The sequence below is a fragment of the Microtus oregoni genome, unplaced genomic scaffold (assembly GCF_018167655.1).
Source record: "Microtus oregoni isolate MIOR12 unplaced genomic scaffold, Mior012 000034F_ref0000314, whole genome shotgun sequence".
Taxonomy (NCBI): domain Eukaryota; kingdom Metazoa; phylum Chordata; class Mammalia; order Rodentia; family Cricetidae; genus Microtus; species Microtus oregoni.
Genome location: NW_024543093.1, coordinates 21,782,005 through 21,807,856, shown reverse-complemented (window position 1 = coordinate 21,807,856; position 25,852 = coordinate 21,782,005). Strand labels below are relative to the sequence as shown.

Below are 25,852 nucleotides of genomic sequence, written 5' to 3'. Positions count from 1 at the left end.
TTGTAGTGCCTAATAATTTAAGGTGCTCCAGGTGTGCCAGGATAGTCTTGTGACCGTTGCCATGCAACAGATGGAAGGCATCCTAAGAAAAGCAACCCTACAAATCACAGAATATAATCAATGGTTGCTAAAAGTTCTTCAAGGTCTATGTTCCTCCAACAACTATTGCATTCTAATGTTACCATAGATACTATGAGAAAAAAAACTATTTCGTTCTAGTGTTTACCCTTGATTCAATGACTCTACTAGATTTGTACTGCATTTATCCCATTTGTTTAGGCTATGTTAATTATATTGAAGATTATGTAGTCACACCATGAAGACAGCCTCATATGTATTGTATTGACTCATAGTCTTATACAGATAAATCAGAATAAATTTTCTCTCCTTCTAGCCATTTTTTATTGATTTTTTATTGATCTCTACATTTTTCTCTGCTCCCCTGCCTCTCCCCTCCCTCCTTCAACCTTCCCCTTAGGCCCCCATACTCCTAATTTACTCAGGAGATCTTATCTTTTTCTACTTCCCATGTACATTAGATCTATGTATGTCTCTCTTGGTGTCCTCATTGTTGTCTAGGTTCTCTGGGATTGTGGTTTGTAGGCTGGTTTTCTTTGTTTTATGTTTAAAAAACCACCTATGAGGGAGTACATGTGATAGTTGTCAATTTGATTATTTCCTGCCATCTAGTTTCCTTAGGTGAGTTTGCTTCTTTTTGTTCTAGTTTTCAAATGTTCTGTTAATTCACTAGTGTGGGATTTTTTCAGCTTTTTAATGTAGGCATTTACTGCTATTGATTTCGCTCTTAACACTGCTTTTATTGTGTACCAAAATAAATTTGGGTATGATGTGTGATCACTTTCATTGAATTTTAGGAAGTCTTTAATTTCTCCCTTTATTTCTTCTTTGACTCATTGATGAGTTAGGTGAGAATTGTTTAATTTCCATGTGTTTGTGGTTTTTCTGGAATTGCTGTTGACTTCTAGTTTTAAACCATGGTGATTTGATAAGGTATATTGGGTTATTCCAATATTTTATATTTGTTGAGGTTTTGTTACTGAGTTTGTGGTCAATTTTTCAGAAGTTTCCATAAGGTGCTGAGAAGAAGGTATATTCTTTTCTGTTTGGATGGAATATTCTATAGATGTCTGTTAAGTCTATTTGAGTCATAACATGTGTCTTATTTCTCTGTTAATTTTTTTGTCTGACTGACCAGTCAACTGGGGAGTGTTGAAGTCTCCCATTATTAGTGTGTGGGGTTTAATGTATGATTTAAGCTTTAGAAGTGTTTCTTTTACATATGAGGGTACCCTTGTATTTTGGGCATAGATGTTCAGTATTTTCCTCTTGATGGATTTTTCTTGTGACTAACATGAAATGACCGTCTTTGTCTCTTTTGAATGATTTTAGCTTGAAGTCTATTATGTTAGATACTAGGATAGCTACACCTGCTATTTGATATTTGTCTTTGAGTTCGAGATGTGTTTCTTATATGCAGAAGAAGGATAGATTCTGTTATCATATCCAGTCTGTTAGCCTGTGCCTTTTTATAGGTGAATTGAGTCATTTACATTAAGGGATATTAATGACCAGTGATTACTATCTCCTGTTAATTTAGTTTTCATTGTTGGTGACATTAATTTGCATGTTTTTCACTTCTTTGGGATTTACTGCTATGAGACCATTAATTGTCCATGTTTTCGTTAGTGTAGCCAACTTACTTGGGTTGGAGTTTTCCTTCTAGTATTTTGTGTAGGGATGGGTTTATGGATAGGTATTGGTGAAATCTAGTTTTGTCATGAACTATCTTGTTTTGTCCTTCTATCGTGATTGAAAGTTTTGCTGGGTATAGTAGTCTGGGCTGGAATCCATGCTTAATGCTTGATCATGACCTTCTGGCTTTCATTGTCTCCAATGAGAAGTCAGGTGTAATTCTGATAGGTCTACCTTTATATATTATTCGCCCTTTTTCCTTTGAAGCTCTTAATATTCTTTCTTTACTCTGTATGTTTACTGTTTTGATTATTATGTGGTGAGAGAACTTTTTTTGGATCCAGTCTATTTGGTGCTCTGTAAGCTTCTTGTATCTTCACAGGCATATCTTTCTTTGGGTTGGAAATGTTTTCTTCTATGATTTTTGTTAAATATATTTTCTGTGCTTTTGAGTTGAACTTTTTCTCCTTCTTCTAGACGTATTATTCTTAGATTTGGCCCTTTAATGGTGTCCCATATTTCCTGGACATTTTGTGTTAAGTTTTTGTTAGATGTAATGTTTTCTTTAACTGTTAAGACTATTTCCTTTATTGTATCTTTAGCACCTACTTTGGCCTAGGTTCCAGGTTCTTGCCTATTTTTTTTGATGTCCCAGGACAATTTCTGGACCCACAAAGGTCCTGGCTCAGTCCTACTCTCTCTGAGGTTCCAGACTCATGCCTAGCCCTACAGAAATTTCTGGTTCCTGCCTACAGCCTCTCGGAGGTCCCAGATTCATGCACAGACTGGCAGATGTCCTTGCTCAGGCCTAGCTCCTGGGAGGTCCTAGATTCACATCAACTCCCTTGAAGGTCCCAGATTCAATACTGGACCCTCAGCAGTCTCTGGCTCTGGCTCAGTCTCTCAGTAGTTATTTCCCTGTACCTGTTCTGGTGCAGATTGCTAACTCTGGATCAGGTTGCTGGCTCAGTCCAGAATACATTTTAATTTAGTAAAATGACTAAAACAAAATCTATAAATAATTGCTTAAATTAGAAACCTATTAAATGATGGATAGGACTGAATAAATCTTAGTTATCTATAATGCTTACCATAATATCTATCACAAGTACATCTGGTAACTTATTGTAAAAAGGTCCCTTAATTTCTTGTTATAAATCATAGATCATCTGACAAGAATTAGGATAACTCAACAAATGCATTTTAAACTTTTCTTATTCATACTTGCTTTTATTATATCATAAAGATATAATGCATAGGTAAAATATACTAATCGTATTTTAATTTAATTTGCTCTCATTAAATGTCTCTCATTGATCTCCGAGTAAGATTACAGTTTATCCCAAATCAACTTTTTCTTTAACTACCACAATATCTATTCTATTCTGCTGAGTCCAAAGCTCTGCAGAATGCTTATGGCAGTTTTTATAAATTCAGTCATCTAAATTTCCTTATAAAAGGCCAATCCAGCAGTCTCAGCCATAGCATTCCAAGCAATTATTCATATAACTGTGCCTACAATCAGTCCAGTTCCTATTATTATTCTTTCAGTGAGTTTCTGGACTAGAATCATCATAGGTGACTTTTATCATCGTCTCAACAATTTCAGTGGAATCAAATCTTACTCTAAAAATATATAACTTTTTTGAAGTTACATCTAATGTTATACTAGAATTAATACAAGAATAAAGAGTATAGCATTCACAAGTGATACTATAGTTATTAGGATGACATTGTATAGGCCCTTTCAATAATATATGGTGGTACAAATGCTACAAAATTATTACATCAATTTAATCTAAAGGACAAAATACATTTACAATAATTAATATTTAACCTCCTTTCTGTGCTTTGGGACTCTTGCTAATTTACCAAATTCCTCTTATGTAAATTTCCAAATTGCAAGATAGGACATGAAATCCAACTCTGTAACATGGAATAGATTCATCAACATTAGAACTAATTCTCCAAGTTCTACACAAATAATACTTTTGCCATCTGAATTCTGAGTGAGAAAATTTTCTGAGGGAAGTTATAAGGGCACCATTGACTTCTACTTAGGAGATATTAAAAAGACAAGAGTTCTCACTTTTACATTGTTGTCAAGGTGTCAGTCAGATTTCTTGTTGGTAAGTCACATCTCACAAAATAGCAGAATTTTGGAAAGTATAACATTTATCTTCTGTCCTCTAAAACAAAATGAGTGAAGCATATAAAATTTACCATGAAAATTCTGGATAGTTTAACTATACCTAAGTAAATTTGAAAGGTTACACTTAAACAGTAAATTCCTTGACCCACATAAATAGGAATTCCTTGCACTGCCAAAGTATAATTTGTAAATTTCTTACCCTCTTCTTTAGGCCTACCAGGTCCTCTGTGGCTGTAAGGACCAGTTAATTACCCAAGAAGATTCATTGACTTCAACAGAAATAACCCTATCTCCCCAATTTAGCCATTTGTTAATTGAAGGCTTAGGAATATAATGCAAGTTAATATGATTGGTTCCTGTTACCTGTACAGTTACCACAGAAAGCATAGCAAGGAGCAAAGGTATAGCATTTATAAGTTTCCTATCCAGCTAAATTCTTGCTTCCCCCTTTTCAGAGAATTACTTAACCTCTTTCTAAGTAGGAAGATCAGTCATCTGCTTCAAGGCTTCCTGTATCTCTTTCTTCTTAAAGTTATGTTATCCATGTCAATAACCAAGACATACAAGAGACTTCTCTTGTTCATATTGAAGGATTTATTTGTTTCAATGATATCCACAACTTCCAATATTCTTCAGAAACAGAAACATAATCTCAATACCATTGTGACAACTTTCATGGTATCCATTTTGATGTCAAAATATCCTTGTACTGCACATGCTGAATGAACTCATCAGTTTTTTCCATGCTCTAATGCCTTTCAGCAGCTGTTATCCCTGCTTCAATATCTATTAAAATTTAAAGTTAGTAGAGAATTATATAAGCTATCTCTAAGAGTGCTCATATTCTCCTTTTGTTTTATAAGCATCCCTCTTAAAATGTGGTAATAATTGTTTGTCTGTAGAATTATATGACTTTTTTTTAATAATGTGATTTGCATTATAATGTACAAAAATTATTTCTTCTCACTGAAAATATAATTAAGAGAACTGTGAGGTTGAATTTGTATTGGTATACTTATTATACTATTTACTCTAGTAAATGTATAATTATGCAAACCGACTTCACAATTTAGAGAAGATGCCCATTGAAATCCAGAGTATGCGTCAACAACATGATGAACAGATTTTAATTTTCCAAATTCTTCTAAGTGAAATACAACTATGTGCCAAATGCTATTGCTTTGAGTGCCCTTAGCGCTACTTTTTGCAGATAAAGGAACTTGATTACACAAAGAAGAAGTGGGACAATATTTTTATAACTTGTTTTAATTGTTAAAAAGAAATGAAAAATTTTCTTTAAACCTTTACTCTGAACATGATTTTTTATGAAATTCTGAAGCTTTTAATTTATTTCCTATTAGTAGTTGAACAATCTTTTGATTTCCTTTTTTTAATGGTCAAGACAATCCCATATGAGACCAAAAATGAATAATATATAGTGTTAAATTCCTGTCCAAGATTGCCTCTTGAAGTTGTATAAATAATAAAGTTAATCAGAAATAAATCCAATTTTTAGGTATAATACAACACCTTCTACATATTGAGAATAAGTAATCATATTAAGAAGTTCGTTAAAATCTTATGAAACCTTTAGAATGGTATGTAATTTTGATTTTTAGAGAGAAGCATAAGAACTTTGGACTTATTCATGTTTTCTGTTGTATAATCAGTCATTTCCATCCTATTTCTTTCATTATACAATATAAGCATACCAGAAATGAATGAGTTTTCCACATACTACACACCCTCTCCAGCATAAGCTGTTATTGGTGTTTTTGATCTTAGCCATTCTTACTGGTGTAAAATGGTATCTCAGAGTTGTTTTGACTTGATTTGCATTTTCCTGATGGCTAATAATGTTGAATATTTCCCTAAGTAACACTGATTTTTTTGCAAAGATTAAGTTCAGTAGTGCGTAGAGCAATAGATAATTCTGATATTAGGAAGTACTTTGGAAATTAGTATAGTGGTTTCTCAGAAAATTGGGAATCAACCAACCTCAGGATCCAGAAATACCACTCTTGTTCATATACCCAAAAGGTGCTCAATCATACTACAAAGACATTTGTTCAACTGGGTTCATAACAGAATTATTTGTAATAGCCAGAACCTGGAAACAACCTAGATGCCCCTCAACTCAAGAATGGGTAATTTACTCATTAGAGTACTACTCAGTGGGGGAAAAAAAAAACAATGACATCTTAAAATCTGCATGCAAATGGATGTAACTAAAAAACACCATCCTGAGTGACACAACCCAGGCACACAAAGATGAGTATGTTATGTAATCACTCATAAGTGGATGCTAGTTATCAAAAAAGGATATTGATTACGCAGGATCCTCGAGAATCTAAGTAACAAGGTGAACCCTAAACAAAACATATGTAGATTCACATGGAAAGTCAAAATAGAAAATATTACCTGACAAAAATGGGAGCATGGGGTGAGGGAGAAGGGAGGAGGGAAGGGGAAAAAAGGGGGAAGGAGAGGGAAGAGGAGAACTTGAGAGAATGGTGTGGTAGAGAAGGAGGAAGGACAGAGATGAGAGCAAGGTAAGAGATATCTTGATTAAGGAAATTATTGTGTGGCTAGCAGAAACCTGGCTCTAGAGAAATTTCCAGGAATCCACAAGGATGATCCCTATTAAGACTCTAAGCAATAAAGGAGAAGGTGTCCAATCTGACCTTGCCCTGTAGACAGATTGATGAATTTCTTAAATGTCACCATAGAAACTTCATTCAGCAACTGATGGAAACAGGCAGAGACCCGCATGGGAGCACTGGACTGAGCTCCCAAAGTCCAGTTGAAGAGTGTGTAAAGTAAGATTATGAGCAAAGAGGTCAAGACCATGAAGGATACACCCACTAAAACAGTGTACCTGACCTTATGGGAGCTCACCAACTACAGTCAGACAGGGAAGAAACAAGAATAGTTCCAAACTAGTGCCTCTGAATGTGGTTGACAGCTGCATTCCTGGGGCAGAATGAAGGGCCACAGGCAGTGGCACCAGAATTTATCACTACTGCTTGTACTGGCTTTTTGGGAACCTATTCTCTTTGGGTGTAAACCTTGCTCAGTCTAGATATAGTAAGGAGGCCCTTGGACCTTCCCCAAAGCAATGTGTCTCTTACCCTTTCTGAAGAGTGGATGGGGATAGGGTGCAGGTATAAATGGAGGGAATGGGAGGAGGAGAGGGAGTGAGAACTCAGATAGGTATATATAATGAAAAAAGATAGTTTGTTTTATTTTAAAAGATAAACATAAAATAATAAAACATAAAACTCTAAAAAAGAAAATTCAGTGTCAGATTCCCCGAACTTAGTGAAAATTTTCTAAGTGTGATAATTCTCTTTAACTTTATCCCAGTGTCTTAATGTTGTTGAATGTCATTACAAGATAGTAGCATCATCAAACTGTACCTATCTTTGTAAATCAGCATATTTGCCTTTACCTAGGAATTAGTCCTTCATATGCACTCGTCTAGCATTATTGTGCTGTTCCACTGCAGTCACATCTCTCCACCAGGTGAACCAGTGTAATTGACAATCAACTTCCAGTTGTGTGGGATAATTCTATTCTAAGAATCCCAAATATTTAAAACATATTTATATAAGTTGAATGCATTCTATATACTACTAATTCTTCTTAAATCATTTTAAATCTGTCATGTATGTACATCTGAAAACTGAAGAATATTGATTATTTTGGGGCATTCTTTTATAGCAATTGTATAGCATGGAAACACCTGTGAAGGTGTCTTCTTGATTTTAGGCAACCAGTCTTCTCTTTCTTAATAAGATAGTATTATAGTTCTTTGATTAAAAGCTTTCAATATTTCAAGTTTTTACTGGGTTAAATAATTTTTGGTTTTATTTCCTTCCATGTTTTCTATCAGGAATACACTCTTTTCTTATTTTTTGCCTTGAGAGTTCTTTTCATGTTTTTATAATTCCTGCAATGTGCAGGTAAAGACTCAGTCTTTTTCCCTTCTAAGTCTGTTTCTTCTAAAGAAGAAGGAGATTCATCTCCAGTGTTTTGATGTTTTTTCACTTCTTTTTCCTCTGAAACAACATCCCTGTCTTCATGTAAGAAAACATTCTCCTCCGCTGACTGACAATTTCTAGCAAGAATGCTATCCTTTTTAATTCCTTGTTCCATATCTTAGTGGACTCTCTGTGACTACTCATTCTGCAATGGGATCCAGAGAATTAGAGAACAAATTACATAAATATCAATTCTTTACTGGTATAGGTTTCCATCTCTGATGAATTCTCCTTGAAGCTTTCAACTCCTGCTTCCATACTATCAGATTTAATTGAATAGGAGGTGTTGCCTGAAAACAATAATAATGCCATTTAAATTATATCCAAAGCTCTGTAGGCTATTTCTTTTTTACTTTCACTCCATTTCCTTTTAAGAACACTTAGCAATTGCACATACTCCTTATCCTGAGATGGTGAATTCCCTAGGTCTCTGCCCAAATCTGGAGTCTCACCTATAACTGTGTATCCAGTTCTGGAGTATACCTTCAGTCCCTAAGTATCCAGGCATCTCTCTTCTCTGAGCCTCATGACGTTGGGGGCCAAATGTCATTTTCTTGTTACATAGGACATTCAGAAGGGGAGCATCTCCAGATCATAAGTTTAGGCTTACAGTCATCAAGGACAAAGAGTTTCTGTGAGCTGTGTATTGACAGGTTGTGCAAATGCTTATTTTTGATTGTTATATAAAGCTGTTTCTTTTTTTAAAGGTAAAACAATTCTCATATCAAAACACCTTTGATCTATTTTATATATTCCCTGAAGGAAATCATAAACAGACACACAAAGTTAGTTCTTATTGTGTATTGATTGAAGTACCCAATATTCATGATGCTCCAGATGTGCAGGATAGGCCTGTGACAAAAGTCATGCAATGGATGGGAAACTTTCTCAAAAAAACAACTCTAGTTGTTTGATTTGAAGGCAGGCACTGTTTCCTACAATAACTCTTTAAGGTCTATGTACCTCTAACAAACAACTACTATATTCTAATGTTACTTATTATAATTATAATTCTACATACAGTAAAAAATCACAACTATTTCATTCTGATATTTACATTAGATTCCAGACCCAGTACTATTTTCCTCCATCCCCCACACCTGATTCCCTCCTGTTCCCACCATCATTCCTGTCAGTCCACCAAGAAAATCTGTTCTATTTCCCCTTCCAAGGAAGATTCTTGTGTCCCCTCTTAAGCCCTCCTTGTTTCTTAGGCTCTCGGAATCTGTGGATTATAGCATGACTATCATTTTCTTTGCAACTAATATCCATTTATAAGTGAGTACATGTCATGTTTGTCTTTCTTGGTCGGCTTGTCTCATTCAGGATTTTTTTTTCTAGTTCCATCCATTTGCCTGAAAATGACTTTTTAAAAATATAGGTGTAATACTATATTTTGTAAATGTACGTCTTATTTATCCACTTTTCAATTGAGGGTCACCTAAGTTGGTTAAAGTTTCTGGCTATATAATGAGCAAAGTTGATGGGAACATATTTGAGCAAATGTCCTTAAGGTCTATGGTATGTTATTTGGGTATAGGAGTGGTATAGTGGGACCTGAAGTCAATTGATTCCCAACTTATTTTCTGAGAAACTGTCTTATTAAGTCCCAAAGTGGCTGTACAAGTTTACAGTTCCACCAGAAATGGAGAAGTATTGCCTTTGGTCTGCCATGATCAAGTAAGCTTTATCACATAGATTCAGGGAAGGTTGAACATATGGAAATATGTTAATGTAATCCACCAAACTGAAAGCAAAAAACACATGATTATCTTATTAGATACTGAAAGAGTCTTTAACAAAATCCAACACTCCATTCAAGATAAAAGTCTTAGAAAAATCAGGGCTACAAGGGACATACTTAAACATAACAAAGACAATTGACAACAAACCTTTAGCCAACATCAACTTCAATGGAGGGAAACTCAAGGCAAATCCACAAAAATCAGGAACAAGTCAAGGCTGTCCACTCTTTCCATATTTATTCAATATAGCAGTTGGAGTTTTAGCTAGAGCAATAAGACAATGAAAGGAGATAAAGAAGATACAAATTGGAAAGGAAGAAGTCAACATATTACTATTTGTAGATGATATGATAGTGTGCATTAGCAACCCAAAAAATTTTACCAGGGAATTTCTACAGCTGATTAAAAATAAACCTTTTTTCTTTCAGTTTATCTTTGTATTTTTTAATTTATGCCTTTTTCATCATGAGATGATTATTTCATGCTATCAACTCATTTTGAATGTAAATCATTCTTTTTCCTAGGCCTTTCAGATGTGCTATTATGTTGTTAGTATAAGATCACTCTAGTTTCTTTGGTGGACAATTTGTCATATGAGCTTGTCTCTTAGAACTGCCTTCATTGTTCCCCATAGTTTTGGATGTGTTATGTTTTCATTGTCATTCAATTCTATAGAGTTATCAGTTTATTTTACTTTTTCCTCACCCACTCCTCAGTAAAGAGTGAGTTGTTCAGTTTCTATAAGTTTTTAAGATTTATTTTATTTCAATTATTGATATTCGCCTTAACTCCATAGTCGTCAGATAGGGTTCAGGGTGTTATTTTAATTATCTTGTATTTGTTGAGACTTTATTTAAGTTATGAGTATATGATCAATTTTAGAGTAAGTTATGTGAGATACAGAGAAGAAGGTACATTCTTTTGTATTTGAGTATAATGTTCTGTAAGTATCTGCTTGAAGTATTTGATTAAAGATGTCATTTAGTATCACCATTTCTTTTTATAGTTTTTCTTTGGATAAACTTCCAATTGGCAAGAGTAGGATCTTGAAGTCACAAGTATCATTGTGTGAGTGTCAATATGATTTTAGCTATTGTGTTGTTTCTGTTTTGAACTTGGTTGCATTGTGGTTTGTGTAAAAATATTTAGAACGGCAATTACTTCATTGTGGTTTTCCCCTTGATGAATATAGTCCCCTTATCTATTAATATTTTAATGTTTTGAAATAATAGTTTTAATAGTTTGAAATCTATTTGTCACATTTTAAATTGGCTATACCAACTTGATTCTTAGGACCCTTTGCTTGGAATGTCATCATTTTACCCTAAGGTGGAATTCTCTCTTTGATGATAAGTATATTTCTTGGACGTTTCTAATCTAATCTGATAGTCTGTGTCTTTCTTTTGGAAAACTAAGACAATTTATATTGAGAATTATCAATAACCAGTATTTGTTAATTCTGATTACTGTGTGTTGTGGTGTGGGGACTCCGGTCCCCACCTAATTTTAAAGGACTATTTCTCCTTTGTGTTTTATTGGGTATTTTTAACCACTTCACAATGAAATTTTTATTCTAGGGCCTTCTGTAGAACTGTATTTGTAGATAGACATTGCTTCAATTGGTTTTATTGTTCAGTGTTTTTTTTTTCAAATTTTGTGATTGAAAGTTTTGTTGGTTATAGTAGTCTGGATTGGCATCTCTAGTTTCCTACAGTTTGTAGAAAATCTTTCTAGCTTCTTTTGGATTTTAAAGTTTCCATTGTGATGTCAAAGGTATGCTAATGAATTTGGTTTTACACAATATGTTTTTACATTGCAGCTTTTAATGTTCTTTCTTTGATCTATAAATTCAGTGTTTTGATTATTATGTTTCCTGGAAAAGTTCTTTCCTGATCCAGTCTGTTTTATGTCTGTATACTTCTTGTACCTTGGTAGGAACATCCTTCTTTAAATTAGGAAATATTTCTCCTGTGATATTGTTAAAATATTTTTCTATGCCTTTATTTCTATTTTTATATATTTGGTCTTTTCATATTGTTCCATATTTCCTGGATGTTTTGTGGCTAGTGCTTTATACTGAGACTTCTGTATCTTCTGTCTTATCTTTATGTCTGAGATTCTCTATTACATTTCATGTATTGGGCTGTGAGATTTACCTCTGAGGTTTTTGTTAGATTTTATAAATTTACCAGTACTGTGGCACTGTAGAATTAATTCCCCTTAGTTATTCTACTTCTACTTTTATTTTTTTAATTGTTCTCATCATTCCATTTCACTGGTCATGTTTTCACAGATTTAATTAATAAGTTTATTCATACCCTTTCTGTGGCCTTACAGCATATTCCTAGTAGATATTTTGAAGTCTTTTTCTCATGGTTTATCTATATTGAATTTATCTGGGCCTATTCTAGTATTGTTTCTGGGTTCTGAGGAAGGAATAATTTCTTTGTTGTTAATGGCTGTGTTTCTCTGATGGCATATCATACTCTGGATTTCCAGATGGTTAAAATTGTGTTTATATCTGTTATTGTGTTTTTAAAAAGTACGTGTTTCTACCCTTTATTCTACCTTTGCTGTCCTTTCTGGATCTTAGGAATTTGGTTGGCTGTGGATTGCTTCTAAACTTTGGCTGACATGTTCCCTAGTGTTCCTGGCTGAAATGTGTTCCTAGGTATTTATAAATGGAGAGAGGAATGGGGATGCCATAGAAGCTGCAAGGTGAAAATGTTCACAGGAAACTGGAGGGTGGTGGTGCATGCCTTTAATCCCAGTACTCAGGAATTAGAGGCAGGAAGATCACTGTGAGTTCAAGGCTAGCCAATTACAACTAACCCGTTATTAATGAACTTGTGTGTGAAAACCAGCTAAGTGCTCTACTGGAATCTTTTCAGTCATAGATGGGATTTTTTCCTTTAAGAATCATCAACCTCTCTGCATTGAATCAGAAAGCCCTCATTTCTTGTCATCACTGCCAAGTAAATGCCATTCATTTTAGTTCAAAGTTTGCCTCACTTGATAACAGTTCAGTGCCTTTTGTAGAAGGAGGAATAGAAGTAATTGGTAATGTTTCATCCACCACAGGGCTTCTTACCATTTTCTTTCATGGCTACTTCCCACTTGGTAATTTTACTTGACCCGTGTGTGTGTGTGTGTGTGTGTGTGTGTGTGTGTGTGTGTGTATAATGAAGTAAGTACATAAATAAAATGTTGAATGATAATAAATCATAGCAATGTTCAAAGTTATTGGAAATACATAAAAGTCATCATTGAACAAATAAAAAAGAAAATTTTCATCCTAATGGGACAGATTGTGCTTATGTTCTTCACCTAAAGAATAAAATCTCTGCTAGATAGTTGATAATATTTTACTTAAACTATTATATACAATTTCTATATATCGGATAGTTTGGTTTTATAACTGTTAAAACTAAACATACCATTTTATAGAAATATCTAGTAAAATTGGCATAATTGTTTAGGGCCTGTGGTTGTTTGAATGAAAACGTTCTTCATAGGATGACGGTATTTAAACCCCTGTTCCTCAGTTGTTGGTAGTATTTGAAGAGTTTAATAGAACCTTAAAATAGAGCCTTGCTGGAGGAAGTATATCACTAGACTGGGATTTGAATGTCCATGTTCACACCCTAAATTTGTTAATGCCATCCATGCTTCCTGCTTATTTAAGAAGGTGTGAGTTCTCAGCTTTGTACTACTAATACCAACATGGTGGACTCTTATCCCTCAGGATCTGGAAGCATAAATACATCCTTCCTTCAATGAATTTTGTTGGTCATAGTGCTTTGTCACAGTAGAAGAAAATAACTCATGAAGAACCAGTTTGGATATTATTAGACATTGGTATTAATGTCAAGCCAACTACAATTAACAGTTAATTTTAACTTAATTTATATATAAATATGCTGTTTTCTCCTCATTCCTTCATCTCACTTTCCCATGTTGGCACTTATCCCACAAATTCAAACTTACATCTTTAACAATTGTTGTCACATGTACACCTAAAAAACATACATTCAACCTGTTGTGTTCATTCAGTATTGCCTGCATATGTAAGTTTCTATGGCTGACTGGCTCCAATTAGTGTGTTCATCCATTGAGAAGACTAATCCTATCTCTCTTACCAATTGTTAATTGCTATAGTTCTTCACGGTTGTATGGAGCTCAATAATATCGCCCTCTGTGTTGAGATATCAATTGTGGTAGGAGTCATCCCAAATTTTATGAAACTTTAGTCATCATCAATCAGCAATATTAAAATATCAAACATTCTAACACAATGCAGTTAAATTATGTACCCATTTGGCACATATGCGGCTAGAAATATAGTAGGAAAACACAAGAATATTCGCTTGGTTTAATTAAAATTATTTATTGGAAGAAACTATATATATGTATATATATGTGTGTGTGTGTGTGTATGTGTGTGTGTGTGTGTAGTGAACTTTATAGTATCCAAATTTCTCAAATATGAGCAGGAGTATTACGGGTAGCATCTGTTGATCTCTGAAGTCAGACAACCTTACTTTGTGTAATGTGCACACGATATGATTGCTTACTCATAGCTTTAATGAGGTGCTCACTGAAAGAAAGACTTCAAGTTCCAAGTTTATGAATTAATATTTGTCATTACACAATAAAAAGATATTATTGTTGCCAATTTCTCATGTTATCTACTTTAAGCTAAATGACCCCAAATATGAAGGTGAACCAATATTTAAGACACTGAGCTTTGGGAACATTGCACTGACTGAAATTGAGCTTACAGACAACAGTACATTAACATCGCTGTAAATCTATATCACATTTGTTGACTTGGGTTACTTCATAATAAGATTTGTTATTGGGAATGAACAAAATTGTGTCTTTCCTAGTTGTCTCATGAGTTCAACAGTATGTACCTAAAAAGCTTAAATATGTCTAAATTCTTATCTTCAGGAAGCACTGAAGGAAACAAAGCACTACTTTATATTCAATAGGTTCACTAAATACATGTGAATACATAAAGACATGTGTTGAATATCCAAGCCATCAATAATATTATCTCAGTAAAAGGAAGACAGTATATAATCTCTAGAGGCAGGAAGAATTACTTTAAAGAAGATATGATTTGATTGTCTCCATAACATGGGACATGAAAAGTTCAGATGTTTAATGTGTCATTTTCTAATGTATTTTTTTATTTATTTTTCACAGGAGAAATAAAAAGTCCTACCAATACAATTCCAAAATCTATAATGTCTGGCCTGTCCATTGTTATTCTGATGTACTTATTGACTAACATATCATACTTGACAGTTCTGACACCCCAAGAAATCATCTCTTCAGGTATGAAGATGTAGAAGTAAATAAGATAGATGCCTCTCTGTTCTCATAGTTAAATATGGCAAGTTTTATATGATATATATATATATACATATATGCTTATGCACAAAATTATATAAAATAGTATGTTTTATTTTGGGCTTTTTAATGAATCTACGGAAAATATAATGACCTGAGCTTAAATTATAAGATAAACAATCACATGTTAACAAGTAAATTATAAATACAGAAGGCCATGTACCAAGAATTAAAATAAATGAAAAAGAAAAAAAAAGAGTAGGAAAAGAGGACAAAGAAAATGAAGACAAGACAGCTGAGCAAGCGGAAGAAGAACACAAAGCATAGATATTATGCTCAGATGCTTCATCCTTCAATATCCACTTTTACTTTACAATGAAAAAGGCTGTTCAAAATAGGCACCATATCCTTACTTTGTTAGATGTAAAACCCAGTGACAAGATTTTCATTAGGCTATTATTAGCATCCATCATAGATTGTTCAAAATGTAAGTCACAACCAGTTCTCAGCCACACTTTGCATATTATAACACTGTCCTTCTCTAAGATATTACTAGTAATCTCTAAATGTGAGAAACAATTTTTATGATAGGCTCATATATATATATATATATATATATATATATATATATATATATGATGGATTCATCATATTCATCACAGTATCACTAGGAATAAGTATGGCTCCACCACCACTCATTCATTATTGTCTGGACTTGCTGTCAAAAACATGATTTTTTTGGAGATAAATGTTTATTCTGGTTGGAACTAGAAGTTCAACATTCCCTTCATACACATGAAAAATGGGAAATTTTCTATTCCAGGCATAGGCAGCAGCACTGATTTTAAACAGCATGATAAAAAGAAAGGGCATACACAGTCTCTCTTTAGGATATTTTCAGTCTTATATGAATAGTCACAAAATGACATAGTAGTATAAGCAATATTTGGCAATTTCAAAGGGGACATTGTACAGGAGTGTTTTTAAGTATATCTGCAATATAGGGACATTAAGGCGAGGATATGTGGGAAATGTCACAGCTCACAAACTTTACAATGTATTCTACACAATAGTAGCTAAGTTTTAGGCCACTTTTGCTGGGGGGTATGTATCATGCAGTGCAGGGCCTCACAGCTATTACTGTCTTACTATCTGGCAAAAGGTTGTGTATTGTTAATACATGAGATAGACATATTAAGAATCAGGAGAGCAAGAACTATTATTCCTGCCACTGAACAGCCTTGCGGCTCTCAAATATGCACATCTAATGCTGGACAAAACCAGCCACAGAGAACAACAGATTAAACAGTAAGAGACGCCTTCTCTTAGAATGAATTGACAAATTCTATTACATAATGTATAGATAAAGGGACAATTACAGAATGCTGCTCTATTGTCTTTCAAGCAAAAAATCACTTTGGCTTTTTGAATTTTCATTTAATTTTTCAGATTCTATTGCTATCACATGGATGAACAGAGTTTTCCCTTCGACACAATGGGCTGTTTCTTTGGGGATCTCAGTTTCACTGATGAACACCATTTCTTGTGGAATACTTTCAGCATCAAGAATATTTTACTGTGCAAGTCAGGATGGAAAATTACCTGTCATATACTCAATGCTTAATGAACATCATTCTCCAGTTGTAGCAGTCTTCATGATTATCATTTTGTCTTCTATTTCAATAATAGCTTCAAATTTAATTTACTTAGTGAAATATGTGGGGCTAGGAGCATGGTGTATAAATTTGATGAATATGATAGGGTTGCTTAAAATAAGGTACCAGAAGCCTGATCTGCCAAGACCTTACAAGGTAAGTCAATATGCAAAAAAATGTTGAATATATAGTTTGTTTGTTGTTAAACCTTTCTCAATAGCTGTGAGTTTCTTCTAATCACTCTATGAAGCAGTAACTCTTTTCTTCTTACCAAGCATTTGTGATATTGACCATTTGAGGCTTCATTTTTTTCATTGTGTGAAAGGTAAAAACCGATATACTGCAGGGAAAACAGATGGCATCATTATCTTCCAGGGAGCAAACAATAATACTAAGGAGAAAATTACAATTTCCATGCTTAAATGAGCTGCCTCACCTCGTAATTTTACATAGTAGAAGTAGCTTCCTTTTTTTTTCTTATTTCCTTAGTAGACATTTTATTTAATTCAAGATTTTAAGGAAAGACTTATGTTGTATGGTTTTCATTTAAATTGTCTTGGTAATGTGTAAATCACACAGTTATATAACATGAATCCGTAGATGTTCCATTATTTTTGCCTTCCTTTTCAATAGTCTTATGAATATCCTAAAGAATTAATCTGTATAATGGTTGCTGAGATAATAGAAAATGATGAAAACAATTTTGTATTTTTATAGTGACTATAATAAGCCCATTAGCATCGTTAATAAATTACACATTCACAAATTTTTCCCTAGGCATTCTGATTCATTCAGTGTCTACTGGACCACTGGAATGTATACTAATATGTTTCATCTTAGGATCCTAATATATAGTTAAAACTAACAGTATTTTGAGAAATATCAGTCTATATTATATTCCAAACTCTTTTTTGAAATTGCTTCTTCTTCAAATGTATCCCAAGTCAGCCAAGTGAATACATTGTGTATCTCTGCTATATTTCAGACAATCATATATATAATTCAGAAAATTTGAGGTTCATATATTTTGAGACTCTTACTATATTGAGGAAGTGTAAAAAAATATATACACTTCAGTAAAATTAATTAAGAAATTTCATTTTTGAGCACATTCTAGTGAATTTGATTTTCATATAAACTTCATACGAATCATATCAGATATCATCTTGTAAGTGAAAAATCAAATGAACCTGTGAGATACCTGAACAATGCCTTTCAGATTCCTGTTTATTGATTTTTATTATCTTTCCTGAGCATTAGTTACAGTAAATGGCAAGTAGGAGTATTTCAGAAGTATGAGTGTTCATGCTGAAAACATTATCAATCTAAAAGTGTGAAGTCACTGAAGTGCTGGTTATTTATGTATCACAGTGTAAAGACTCAGCAACAACAGACCTTAAATAAATCAATATCCAGACCTATATTCAAGGCATACTTGGTGTCAGACATTATGAAATGAACAAACACTCCTATTGAAGAAAACACTGAGTCTTCTGTATAATGGTATATTGTTTAAAACTGAAAAGCAACCAAACCAATTTTTGTTTCAAGGTAAATGACAGCTAACCAAGATTGCTACATCCACCAAAACTATATTGTAAAACTAATATGGAAATAATGACAGTTAAAAACATGTAAGTAGATGTTATAATACTCATGGCCATCAAATCATCTGTGCAGAATGTACTTAAATGAATACTGTATATCAAGAATGAAGAAAGAAAATATCATGAAACCACCACCCAGAATAAACTTCATGAGAGGAATAGATGATTAATGGAGAAGTAGAAGCGGATACATTGTTACTAACATTCTTAACAAGTGACTCTCACAAATAGAGGAGAAAGAAGAAAGCACAATAATCTACACATCAGCATCAGGAAATTAATCAAAATTAAAGTACTTTTATACCATTTTCAATAATAATATTAATTGCGAATAAACTCACATCACCAATAGAATGACAAAGACTACTGAATAGATGAGAATTAATAAGTAACTGCTGGACATCATTAAGAAACGGGTCTTATTAGCAAAACTGACCATGAACTGATAAACAAAGAAAGCAGGACAGTTTTTTAAGAAAAGAGAAGCTGAAAACCACTAGAAAAAATAGTAAATAAAATACTACATACAAATAAGATGGACAATTCACCAGGAATATAAACAAGAAATGCCTGCTAAATGAATGGAATTCCCAATTTCATTTTAAAATTGCTAAACAGTAATGGACATAAAATATCAGATAAGTCCTGGTGCAATGACAGTAAATGAATTCCATACAGCATTCTGATCTTTATGTAGTTCATTCAAACCAAAAATAAATTTAAAAAATTCAGAGATAAACTATACTATACATCAAATGGATTTTAAGGGTATTTTCAAAATATTCATTGATAGTAAATTTCCCTTAAATGTCCATAAATTTATGTAAAAAATCCCTACAATAATGATTTGTCTCTGATCAGATCATAGTAGAAAATACTAGAAAGTAGTAGCAAGAGGAACTGTACATTTATGTGGAGTATGGGTGGGACTCCTAAAACTAAGTGCCATTTGAGAAAAAACTAATAAAGTAGATACTTTCTAAAATATATACATGTACATAAACAACCTCAAAAAAGCTTCCAAATAATAAGGGAGATTGAGCCAAAACATGAAATCTGTTGTCTCCAAATGAAGCGTCCAGGACAAGGTATGGGTTACATCTAAAAGAGTTGTTCGCCAAAGGGGCCACATTGAAGCTCCCAAACAACCGAAGCAATTATCAAGGATATTTTTGGCTCTAAACCAACTGAAAGGAAGGCCCTATCAACGAAAATCCCCACACAACTCATTAAACATAGAGATGAGCTAATGTCTAATTAGAAACGTCATCCCTGAGTAGTGTTGTTGGTACTGGAAGAAACAGTTTTAAGGAGCTATTGAAATCAACCAACTTTTAAAATCTGGCACCAATGCGTCTCAAACAATTCCATAAACAAAATGGAAGGAATGCTAATAAATCATTCTACAAAGACAGCAGTGCACTAATATCAAAACTACATAAAACCCAATAAAAACAAAGAAAACTATAGAACAATTTTTCTGGTGAATATATGTGCAGCAAATTTTAACAAAATACTCCCAATCTGAGGTTAAGAGTGCAGAAGGGAGATCAAACACAACAGGAAACTTTGGCTTAATTAAAGGAATGAAAGGATAATTGAACATATTTAAATCGGTAATTGCAATATTACACATAACTAGACTTAAGGTCAGAAATCACATTTCTTTGTTAAAATATGTATTAGTACATATGCACATATCAGACATAAGCACAGACGTGAGATCACAAGAAATGATGATGCATAAAAGACAGAGACTTATGAGAACAAAAAAAGAAAGTCAAACATATATTAGGAAGCATAAGTGAAAACAATTTTGTGGAAGGAAAGAGATAAATAAGAAAGAAAAGGAAATTTTCATATATATATACTCATTTTACCTATAAACACATCACTATACTATGCCAACTAAAATTATTATAAAGAAACAAAGAAGGAAAAGGAAGGAAAGAGTTTGGCTGTTTATAACTATTTAAGTAGTTTTCCTAATGCAGTAAAATATCATTGTAATCATTATTAAGTAGAAAAAATACTGCTGTTTTTGTTTATGGCAAATGGTGTCTATACTGTTTGAAAATAAAGCACTGGCTTTTCTGAATGATGACTCAGTTAATAGAATAGATATTAATGAATACTACAGGTAAATAAGTAAGTTAAAAGTGACATTTTGTGGTAAGGAATATCTAATCTACTATTAGCTAATGCCAGGACTACCTACTCTAAAACTTTTAAAGATGTGTATGCACTCACTTTCTTTGGGTTCTATAACATTTTTAATGTCATTTTGTCATAAGAACTTGCCATGGCATCACAAATCTTAATTTTCTTTTTTTCTTTCAGGTATGGCTGCCATTCATATTTGGATCTATAGCTTTATCAGTTTTTCTAATTTTCACACCAATGATTCAGTCTCCTAATATTGAGCATGTCTATCAGGTTGTCTTTCTTTTCTGTGGCCTTCTGTGTTACTGGCTTCAAACTCACCTTAAAAGATATGATGTTTGTTTTGACAAAATCACTTGTTATTGGCAATTATTTTTCAATGTTTCACCATCTGAAAACCAAGATAAATTAATTAATTTATAAAATCCTTACTAAAGGAAAAATATATTTGAGACTATGCATAATATAATTTTTCAGATATGAGTACAATTTTATTGCAATTTTGCTTTTTAGATGTGAATACCATTAAACATAATTCTTGCTTATATTATGTCTACCCTAAAAAATTGTTGAACAGCTTCACTTTCACTTCTTCAATGTCATCATGCAGTAAATAATGAATAGAGATGATTAAATTTTCCAAATAAACAATAACTAAAAGAATATGGAAATTTCATTTCTCATTAAGGGAGATATACGTGTCTAAGGCATTTTAGCATCTTGGCAAATGTATTTTGCCTCACAGCAAATCATAGCATTTTTAGGTAGAATTCTTTTATAACATATTTAGGGTCCTAGGGTCCTAGGGTCCTAGGGTCCTAGCAGTCCCTGTGTTGCAGGAACTCCCCCAGACAATAGCCTTTAGGATACTGGCCCACTCTGGGCGTGGTCTCATGTACTTTAACTGCCTGAAAGCTGAGCAAGGTTTGGGTTGGCTGATCCTCAGTAGGGACTTGGTAATTTCTAGCCCTCCTACCCCTGTGTGGCTCAGTCCTGCCAGCTAAGTGGCTGAGTAACTGATGCCTGCAGATTCCTGCGGCAACTCCTCTGTGGCTTCTCTGACCCATGTGGCTCACTGCTGCTACCCAAGCTAGAGTCTGCTTCTCAGGTCCAGCTGCTGTCTGGCCTGCTCTGATCAGCCTGAGCTCTATGCCTGCACCTAGAAAACTGGCTTGCATTCCCAGATTGGAACCATGAGAACCACTGACCCAAAATCCACCAGCAACTTCACAGCTCGCAATTGCCTGCAAGCTCTGAGTCCTTTGAGCTTCTGCCTGTGAAGCTCAAATTTCTCCCTGTGAAGGTGCGCTACTTTTAAAATTTTTTGCTGAGTCTCAGGTGATTCAGGCCCTGATCTGCCTTACTGCCACAACTCTGACACCTGCTGAAAAATCCACAGTATTACACCTACAATTTTCTCAAAATTATAAGGGAGGTAAGTTAACTTGATACCTAAGTATCAGATTGATTGGTAAATAAATAAATAAACAAATAAATTTGAAGATTGTAAACCAATCCCAAGATAACTGTAGACAATATCACTACCCAGGAATATAATAATATTTTTTGTTTCTGCTAGGAATGGATTGATGCAAGAACTAAGCTGTATGACCTACCTGGTACATATATTTTTGTGGCCATGGTGGTTATTATTTTTTTCATATGATATCGCTAAAGAAATGGTTTCATAACAGAGTCAAGAATGAGAGACTTTTAGAAATGATACAGTCTTTATTGACTCGTAATGAGAAGTTATCTGTAAGGATTCATACTTTTGTCACTTCTCTTTTTTTAGTTTTTTTATGATGCTTTTTTAAATTTTTTTTTAATTTATTTATTTATTAAGGATTTCTACCTCCTCCCCGCCACTGCCTCCCATTTCCCTCCCCCTCCCCGGATCAAGTCCCCCTCCCTCATCTGCTCCAAGAGCAATCAGGGTTCCCTGACCTGTGGGAAGTCCAAGGACCGCCCACCTCTATCCAGGTCTAGTAAGGTGAGCATCCAAACTTCCTAGGCTCCCACAAAGCCAGTATGTGCAGTAGGAACAAAAACCCACTGCCATTGTTCTTGAGTTCTCAGTATTCCTCATTGTCCGCTATGTTCAGCTGGTCCGGATTTATCCCATGCTTTTTCAGACCCAGGCCAACTGGCCTTGGTGAGTTCCCGATAGAACATCCCCATTGTCTCAGTGTGTGGGTGCACCCCTCACGGTCCTGAGTTCCTTTCTCGTGCTCCCTCTCCTTCTGCTCCTGATTTGGACCTTGAGATTTCTGTCCGGTGCTCCAATGTGGGTCTCCGTCTTTGTCTCCTTTCATTGCCTGATGAGTTTTGAAATTGACTATCAACATCTGTTAAAAAGGTATGATAAGCCAGGAGATAGAACATCCCACCAGGAAGGCAGTCTACATGCCATCCAAATAATATCTATGGATAAGAAGATATAAGTGAAAAATTTAAAACCTTGAAATAACATGTGCAGAATGAGAACTAGAAATTAATTGATTTGAGGAACTCATTAGAAATATTCAGAGGTCAAGAGGTTTAGATTTTACAAAAGACAGTGATAAAAAGATTTGAATCAATCAAGGACCTTGTCAGATCTGATAAGCAAGGAGAGGAGGTACAGGCAAAGGACAGTAGTAAAGATTTAGCATTGCCAATAGCTCAGAGTCAGAGATGACTTTTCAAGAGTATTAGCTATTGATCCTGTTACTACCGCTGAAAAGCCAGTAAATTCTCAATACCCAAAAGGATATACAGAATGTAAATTGAAACCTATACATTTGAAAGATCTAAAAGATTAAGCAAGCAGTAGTATCTTATGGCATGCCATCACCATATGTGAGGGAGTTGTTAAAGACATAGGCTTCAAGAAATATGGTTACTCAAAATGATTGGCTTCAATCAGTCTCACCCATGCTAGAAGATGGATTGTAGTTACAGTGGAAGTGTTATTGGAGAGAAGAGGCTAAAGCCCTGGATCATCAAGGTATTGAGGCCTCCCAAAATTAAATTCTTGGTGAGGGATGTTACACTGATCCAGATAGTCAAGCTATATACAATGAATACATCTTATTTCTGTGCCATACAGCAGACTTGAATGCTTGGGACACAGATTCAAGAACTAGGAAGAAAACTGAATCATACACTAAGGCCATGCAAGGCTCATGAGAATCATGTAGTGACTTTTTACAAAGATTAGCTAAGCTGTGCAAATAGGGGTAACAGATCCAGAAGCTAGACAAGTACTTACTGAATCTCTGGTTTTTGAAAATGCCAACTTAGAATGCAAAATGATACTTGGACCATGAAAGGTCAGATCAGCACCAATGGATGAATGGATCCTGCACCCAGTCAATGTTCAGTCATTTGATTATAAGGCTGAGGCTTGACTGAGGCTTGGGTAGGAGACGAAATTTCCAAAGGTATGAAAAGTCATCAAAATATCAAATGTTTTTATTGTGGTAGAATGGGCCATCTGAGAAAGGATTGTAGAGAGGGCATTCATACAAATAATGTTTCTTGTGGAAATAACAAAAATAAAAAGTCTCAATATTCTGAATTATAGAGAAGATGAGGCAAAGGCCAACATTGCACCAATAAACTCAGATAAATAAGAGACAAGCAAGGTAAGCTGTCAGCACTGGCAAACTCCTTAGGGGGTTTCTCACAGACCCCAGTTCAAACATGGTCCAGTCATTCTCAGTCACTGTGGGGCACATGCCTCCCCAGAACAATTCAAAACTCCAGTGCCTGCTGTAAAAAACGTATTGCTATTGACAATAGAAAAATCCTGGAGGATGAATCAAAAGTTTCAGTAGAACATCGGCAATGTATATTTTGGCAGACTTCTATAAATGATATCAAAGACCAAAGCCAAGAGTATGCATAAAAAATCACTATAATTTAAAGGATGATTGAAACTTCAGGTTCTACAGCAAGAAAACCAGAACATCCCAACTCAGATGAAGTAGAAGAAAATAACACTAAAAATCACCTTATGGAGATACTAAGGCACTGAAAGAGGAAATGAAAAAAAAATCCCTTACACAAATGGAAGAAAAGAAAAAATCAATAACTCCCATGAAGCAAACCAAAAAAGCAGTCAAAACAGGTCAAGGCAACAGTTCAAGACTTAAAAATTGAAAAGGGGGCAATAAGGAAGGCCCAAGCCAAGAGAACTTTGGAAATGGAAAATCTGGGTAAATGATAAGGAACTACAGATGCAAGCATAAACAGAGTACAAGAGACAGAAGAGAGAATCTTAGGAGTTGAAGATATCATAGAGCAAATAGATTCAAAGAAAATGTAAGATCCAACTAATTCTTAACACAAACTATCCAGGAAATCTGTGACACCTTGAAAAGACCAAACCTAAGTATAATAGGGATAGAGGAAGGAGAAGAAGTCTAGTTCAAAAGCACAGAAAATCAATTCAACAAAATCATAGAAGAAATCTTTCCCAAGCTAAAAGTACTTACCTATATAAAATACAAGAAGCTTATAGAAAACTAAATAGACTGGACCCAAAAACAATTCCCTCAAAACATAACAATTAAAACATTAAACATACAGAATAAAGAAAGAATATTAAGAGTTGCAAAGGCAAATGCCAAGTAACTTATAAAGGCGGACCTATTCAATTTTAGCCCAACAGTGAAAGACAGAAAGTCATGATCAGGTGTTATGCAGACACTAAGAGACCACAGTTGCCAACAAATACTAACATATCCAGCAAAGCTTTCAATCACCATAGACAGAGAAAACAAGCTATTCCATGACTAAACCATATTTAAGCAATATCTATTCTCAAACTCAGCCAAACAGAAAGTACTAGGAGAAAAACTCCAACCCAAGGAAGTTAGATATATCAACAAAAACACAGGCAATAGATATTGCCACACAAGCATATTCCTAAGAGAAACACACACACAAACACAATATCACCACCACCAACAAAAACAAAAATAACAGGAACTAGCAATCACAGGTCATTATCATCCCTTAATATCAATTGACTCAATTTGCTTACAGAAAGACACAGGCTAAAAGATTGGATACAAAAACAGAATCCATTCTTCTGCTGCATACAAGAAGCAAACCACAACTTCAAACACAGACATTACCTCAAAGTAACAAGTTGGGAAAAGATTTTCCAATCAAATGGTCTGGGGGGAAAAAGTTGGTGTAGTTATCCTAATATCTAAATAGACTTTAAACTAAAATTAATTAAGAGATGAAGAAGGTCATTTCATTTTCAAAGGAAAAATCCATCAAGATGAAGTTTGTATTCTGAACATCTATGCCCTAAATACAAGGGTACACTCATTTGTAAAAAGAACCATTGCTAAAGGTTAAATCACACATCAAGCCCCACACATGAATAGTGGGAGACTTCAGTATCCCCACTCTCACC

The 25,852-nt window shown here is 34.3% G+C and overlaps 1 protein-coding gene across 1 annotated transcript in view; it reads left to right on the top strand.

Annotated features, from left to right (window-relative positions):
• LOC121432339 (solute carrier family 7 member 13-like) overlaps positions 1–20,859 on the top strand; it is a 34,246-nt gene extending 13,387 nt beyond the window's left edge. The window contains exons 2-4 of the mRNA XM_041630185.1: positions 14,865–14,996; positions 16,461–16,822; positions 20,614–20,859. Coding sequence (XP_041486119.1) covers positions 14,865–14,996; positions 16,461–16,822; positions 20,614–20,859 — 740 coding nt within the window. The remainder of the gene's footprint in view (positions 1–14,864; positions 14,997–16,460; positions 16,823–20,613) is intronic.
• The last annotated feature ends 4,993 nt before the right edge of the window (positions 20,860–25,852 follow it).